Here is a 6,659-nt window from a genome sequence, read left to right as displayed (position 1 = left end):
GTCACTGAAGTGTCCCATATCTACTATACTTTCACATGTGTAGATTCGTTTAGAAAGGACACTAACAACACATATTTTTTCTAGGTACCTTAACTATATATATTTTAATATATAATACCGACCAAAGTTGAACATGGAAGGTCACAGAAAGTGTCATATATTGAAGTACGAAGGGAGTAATCTTACTTCATTTTCAGTTACTTTTTTTTGTGAAGTCTACCCGAGTAAGGATAACCAAAGCGAAGCTTCAGAACATTATTATACCTCCCAGATGCTAGCTGATACACACACTAAATTAATTTCTTGCAAGGGACGAAAACAATGCATCATGCTAGAAATGTTTTTTGTTCCGACCAGATGAGCAAGACCTTAGAATTGATCACACATAACTTTATTCCAAATAGGATAATTATTACAATGATCCAGGCGTCCACAATACTTCAGTTGGTTCCGAAACCAACTAAATTAACCGCCGAGTAACAACTAACAAGTAGCAATTAACACGACGATCTTGGTATTTATTTACTGGTGTCACGTAATGCTGGAAATATAACACATCCCTGCTTAATTTATTCGTGTAGTACTGGTCGATCAATATCACATGTTGGCGTGGCTGTTGCGTGGCAGCGCGCGGAGCATCATGGTCTCCAAGGTGAGTCCGGGGCCGAAGGCGATGAGCATCCCCCACTCGAGGCCTTCCCCCGCCGTCGCCATCCTTCGCTCCTCCGACCTCCTCCGCATCTCCTCCATCGCCAAGAAGATGGTGGAGCTACGCGTGTTGCCATACTGCCTCATCACCTCCCTTGTCGCCGCCAGCTTCTCCTCCCCGAGACCCAGCTTCTCCTCCACACCGTCCACGATCCCCCTCCCGCCGGCGTGCAGCAGCCAGAACGCCTCGTTGTAGCTGGTGATCTTCGTGTCTATCTCGTGGAACGCGCTCTTGACCACGCCGCCGATGGCATTGGAGACGTGGAGCGGCACGTCGCGGTGCATGGTGATCACCACGCCTTCCTGCCTCACCTTCACCACCACGGCGTTGTCCGTCCCAGGTATCACGTCTTGCGACGCCCGGACCAGCTCGAACATGGGACGATGCTCGTCGGCGCTGGGGCAGCACCCCACCACGACGGCACCCGCGGCGTCGCCGAACACGGCCTGGCCAACGAGGTTGCCGATGTGGGACTCGGAGGGGCCACGGATGACCAACGACATCACCTCGGATGTCACCACGAGCACCCTGGCGCCACGGTTGCTCTCGGCGATGTCCTTGGCCACCCGTAGCGCCGTGGTGCCGCCGAAGCAGCCGGCCTGGTAGAGCATGACGCGCTTGGTCGATAGCGGGAGGCCGAGGAGCTTGATGAGCACGACGTCGGCGCTGGGCAAGCAGCCGGTGCTGGTGGTGGCGAAGACGATGTGGGTGATGCTCGACGCCGGCTTCCCCCAGTCATCGATGGCCTTGCGCGCCGCCTCCGCGCCGAGCCGAGGGATGCCCTCCTCGGCGACCTGCTGCCGTACGTTGAGCGAGGTGGACATGTACGCCGTCACCGACGGGTTGGCCCTCAGCCACTCGTCAGAGATGTACATGTGTCGCTTCTCCGTCGATGTCTTCTCGCCTAGATTTGCAATAATGCAATAACCATTGCTATATAATTGCTTGAGCACCGTGAAATCTAGCTTCTATCTATGTATCTACGTACTCCATATGTTTGGCGATTTTATGGTTGTTAATTAAGTTACGTTCATCGATCGTGACAATTAAAGATACAAAATGGTAGTAATTTCGCATGCACTTACAGATGTTTGCAAACTTGGCTTTTAGGTCGACCAAGTGATTGCTATCGGTAATCTCAAAGTAATAATCAGGGAATGACTTCTGCTCATAAACATGAAGCGGCACAGCCGTGCCGATTCCCAGGATTGCTGCTCTCCCACCGAAACAAGGATTGATGCTCATTTCATGTGTCAACTCTGGTGCCCCCGAGGATCCCATCAAGCAGAGTATTGGAGTTGGTACTCGTCTGAGATGATCGATGTGTAGCTAGCTAGCTTTGATATCTCTGGCTACCAAAGCTCGGTGTTATATAGGCATTGTTGATGATGACAGCCGGGCTACTGTATTTCTTTTTACAACTAAGCTATACAGGACCCCGACGCTACAACAAACCATCTCTCTTTATATATTCTCCCCAATCCAACAGTTTAGTTAGACACATTATGTGTGTCACTAAAACAAATAAAAAATAACTTACTTTGTATCTAACGAAGATAAAAAAAAGTGTATGTATTCATACCACCAATGAGTATTAAAATAGTTGCTCGCTTTCTTTCTGGTTAACCATATTTAATTTATTTTTTATTTAAGTCTCAGGAGACTACAAACACCATTATTAATTTTTAACATCATGAGGACTTTGTACCACGTGCGGCCGATCTCGCCACGAGGCTGATTGGCACCGAGACATTATTAGACCTAGCTAGTACAATCAGGTAAAATAAGTTTTTAAAATCGGCTAAAAATATATATATATATAAAAGATCTAGGTACGTAGTCCAATCAGCGATGCCATGAGAAGCATGTGCACTAGTAGCTTAAAGATAAAAAAAAATATTATCTCCGTCTCAAAATATAACAACTTGTGTCTATATTTATAGCTAAAAATGCTTATATTTTGGGATGAATGGAGTATGAAACCAGTAGATGCCATTTCCATCTCAACCATTAATTGGCGCTAGCCAGTTTCACGGCCCCTTGTACCGCTCCTTTGTGTTCGTCTTTTTTTTTTTAACTCCATTTGACTATTAAGTAGTAATTTTTGCCTGTTTTTTTCAATTTCATTTGAATGTAGTTCTTTAGAAAGTAAACGTGACAATCTAGTGGATTAAAAGTAGAGTCGATGGGTATAGTTTCAAAAATATTTTCTTCAAGTACGTGATCACACATGTATGCACCTATCTCAATACTCCAAGAAAATAATTATGTTCCATAATGTCATCCTCCACCCCATGCCGCACTGCAAATATTCTATTCCCTTCATTTTTTAATAGATAACGTCGTTGACTTTTAAACATATGTTTGATCATTCTTCTTATTCAAAAATTATATCTAAATGTTTCGTGTTCTTTAATTTGTGTGATGTACAGCCATCTAGTAGGAATTCGAATGGAAATAAAGTATTAGGCTATGCTTAATTGAGTGTACCTGTAAATATGTTTTTGGGATAGCACTAAATATGCATGTTCTATTTTGGCTTTTATCTTTATCGTATGTATGTACATATTTTATTTATTTATGGGTATAGAATAATGGGTGCACCAATTTAAATGAAAGTCAACGGCAGATATAGATCCAATCTAACGGTTTAAAATAACGGGTCCACCAATTTAAATGAAAATGGACGGTGAGATTAGAATGTATCACGTGATGGACTAGGAGCGTTTGTAGGAATGCCATGTGGTGGCTTGGCATCGTTAATAGGAAGTTTAATGGACTTTTAGTACACTACTATAGAAATGATTTTGCTGGACAAGACCCAATTTAGATTGCATACGAACCATAAAGTGGTCGCGTCTGCAAATATCGTCCTCCATTTTCGCATGCCACTCCTTAAGAGGACTGCAAAAAAAACTAATTTTCACAGATGAATCTCTTAACAGAGCCGCACGCAAAAATAGGCTTATTTACGCATCCAAACTTGTTAAGTGACGCGCACGGTAAAATAGCTCTCCCATTCCCGTCTCTCCCCACTTCCCTTTCTTTTCTCCCAGCATATATATGCTCTCGTTCCCACTCCTCCCATCTTCCGTTCCCACTCCCACTTCCTCTCCCTCTCCCCCTCTACCCACTCTCGACGATGGCGGTGGCCTCAGCTAGGGCAGCGGTGACGGCGGCATTGGTGAGAGCAGCGACGACATCGGCAAGGGCTGTGGCGGCATCGGCGAGAGCGGCGGCGGCATCGGCAAGTGCGGCGGCAGCATCGGCATCGGCTAGAGTGGTGGCGGCAAAGAGGATCCGTCGCCTGCCACCGCGGGGAGGGCGAATCCATCGCCGGCCACCGCGGGGAGGGAAGATCCGTTGCTTGCCACCGCAGAGAGGGCGGATGCATCGCCGGCGATCGCGGGGATGATGGCGGCAGGGCTCAAGCAGGGCGGCAATGACAGCGGTGGGCCTCGGGCAGTGCGGTGACAATGACGGTGGTGGCAGCAGCGCTCTCCTAGCCTCGGTCGTCTGGATCCGTCACCGGCGACCGCAGGCCTTGGGCCAGCGATGGCTGGATTAGGGTTCCAGGGTAGGGTTTTGATTTTATTTTTTTTGTTGTTTCGATTTTTTATTTTCTCGTGTGGATGGCTTAAGCGTCCGCAGGTGAAAAATCCAATTTTCGCATGCGGGTGTGTCACCCGCATGAAAAAAATTGGATCTTTGCAAACCCTTTGGTGCAGACAGATGGGAGATCCGCATGCAAAAACCCCTTTTCGACCGCACGGAAAAACCGTTACTGTAGTAGATAGATAGATATATATTTTCTGTTTTTCTCCCCCTCTAACTTTTATTAAATTTTTTCAGCTCCGGATCTGGTGAACTTATGTTTCGGCTAGACATCCCCAGTGGCTGGACGACCTAAGAGCAGTCTTTTTCTTTTTTTTTTTCTTCTTCCAGTTGACCACGCTTTATAAACAGGAACCTGACCTCCACCACCAAATGATCAAATGCTGCTGCCTGTGGATTTCATTACCAGCTCTGAAAGTCAAACCTTTGTACAACCCCGGTCTCATGTAGCTCATTTTCCCCATTGATTAATCTCTGTAGAGACTCTGTGTTGAAACTAGATTTCAGCAATACTAGAAGGGGTAGCAAACAAGCAGGAACGTGGATAGGTTACGAGACAAGGGATTTGTATAGGTTCAGGCCTTCTCGATGAGAAGTAATACCCTACTCCTGTCCAGTGAAATATTCCGTCAATTGTGTTACTGATCTGACGATCTGAGGTGTGGTTATACCCTCAAGGAGCACCTGGCCCCTCCTTATATAGATGGAGTCAGGACTACAAGATATATAGGGACTTTTATATCCCTTATGGTCTAAAGCTCTATAGGTACTTTACAATTGTAACCAACTAGGACTACGTGATATTTTCTTGATACATAAGTTAACATAATACTTGTGTCCTTATCTATACATATTCTATTCATATGAACTATAACTGGTCGGATAGCATAGACTTGTGGGTATAGTACCTATAATCTTCACAGTAACCCCTAAGACGTTCACAGTTGACGAGATAACCTTCTCCCAAGTCATTATCTGAAAAGCCCGAGTACTTGCAACCATCTCTGCCTTAGTCTCCCAAGTGCTTTCATTCATCATAGGTCGTGAAGGTCTAAATTAAAAAAAATAGGCACATCGAATAGATGCACCTAATTAGGTGTAGCCCCCGACTATGTGATTAGTTGAATAAACTAAACATATAGTCAAGGATAAAATAAACCTTATAAATCTAATTTAGATATCCCTTATTTATATGGTTTATGTGGTCAAATTTTGATAGATCTAATTTATGTGTACATGTTATCGATTTTTTTTACAATTTTTTAGAATATTTGGATGTCATACAAATTATAGGGGCAAACAATTATGAAAACACATATAGTTCTTTAATCAAAACATATATAGTTCTTGAATTGTCCGTTTAATTACCATGAATACAGGTGTTTAAACGAATTAGAAATTGAATATGTGATTTATTAGTTATTATTTCTAAAGATCATTAACTTTAAATATACAACTATATCCTAAAGTGGGTGAGAATTAAGGTCGGACGTACCAACTCCTAATTGGGTTCTTTAATCAAGTGGGCCGTATTGTTCCTCTTGAGATATCCAACATATTCATGATATCTGTGTTGTTTAAAAATTTAAAATTCAAAGATCTAATTAGCACGAGGACACTAATTAGTCGTATCATGCGACAGGACATCCATCCCATCGGCGCTGCCATGTGAGAATCGTGTGCACTACTTCATCCGTCCCACCAAAAATCAATGTAGTATCGGATGTATTATATTCTAAATAGTATGAATCTGAATAAAAATTTGTTCTAGAATATATCATTACAATATTAGTTTTTTTATCGAGGGAGTAGCTTATGTCATTGCTATATTAGTTTTTTTACTGAGGGAGTAGCTTAGATCACGCCAAATGAGTCCACCATTAATTGCCTTGCCAGTCTTTCTGTGGTAAGGCTCCTCACGTGTCAACTGTAGAGTATTAGTTGGTCCCGTTTTCCATCCGACGAAAATGATGAAGATTAAATACGGACAATTAAAATGAGAAAGTTACTGGTCTAATTAATTAAGTTTTAATTATAATAAATAAATAAATATATATATGATGTTTAAATAATAGAAAGTGTTTTAATAAAATTTATCGTTTATCCGTTTGAAAATCGTGTAATAGAAAATTTACATAAAATGTGTCTTAATTAGAAAAAACCCTTTCAACTCCATGTGAATAGTACTCTCCGTTTTAAAATATAGGGATATTTTATTTTGTTAGCATAATACATTGACCTACCATTACTCATTTCAAAATAATTTTTATTATACAAAACTAAATTTATTGAATTTATATACTACTATCTCCGTTTTAGGTTATAAGACTTTCTA

At 42.6% G+C, this 6,659-nt stretch overlaps 1 protein-coding gene across 1 annotated transcript; it reads right to left on the bottom strand.

Moving 5' to 3' along the window:
- Positions 1 to 378: 378 nt before the first annotated feature.
- LOC127755294 (chalcone synthase-like) lies at positions 379 to 2,067 on the bottom strand. The gene is made up of 2 exons (XM_052280946.1): positions 1,795 to 2,067; positions 379 to 1,613 (listed from the first exon to the last, which is right to left on the bottom strand). The coding sequence occupies exons 1-2, from the start codon at positions 1,988 to 1,990 to the stop codon at positions 598 to 600; spliced, it is 1,212 nt and encodes a 403-aa protein (XP_052136906.1). The 5' UTR covers positions 1,991 to 2,067; the 3' UTR covers positions 379 to 597.
- Between the last annotated feature and the right edge of the window lie 4,592 nt (positions 2,068 to 6,659).

Source organism: Oryza glaberrima, chromosome 11, assembly GCF_000147395.1.
Source record: "Oryza glaberrima chromosome 11, OglaRS2, whole genome shotgun sequence".
NCBI classification, from domain to species: domain Eukaryota; kingdom Viridiplantae; phylum Streptophyta; class Magnoliopsida; order Poales; family Poaceae; genus Oryza; species Oryza glaberrima.
Note: the sequence above shows the minus strand (reverse complement) of the source record. Positions and strands in the feature narration are given on the sequence as shown.

What these genes read in the sequence shown, in the direction of transcription:
- LOC127755294 (XM_052280946.1), bottom strand. Translation starts at nt 1,990, where the DNA reads ATGGGATCCTCGGGGGCACCAGAGTTGACACATGAAATGAGCATCAAT. An exon ending in AGCCAAGTTTGCAAACATCT is followed by an intron (nt 1,614 to 1,794) that starts GTAAGTGCATGC and finishes TTGCAAATCTAG; the next exon opens with GCGAGAAGACATCGACGGAG.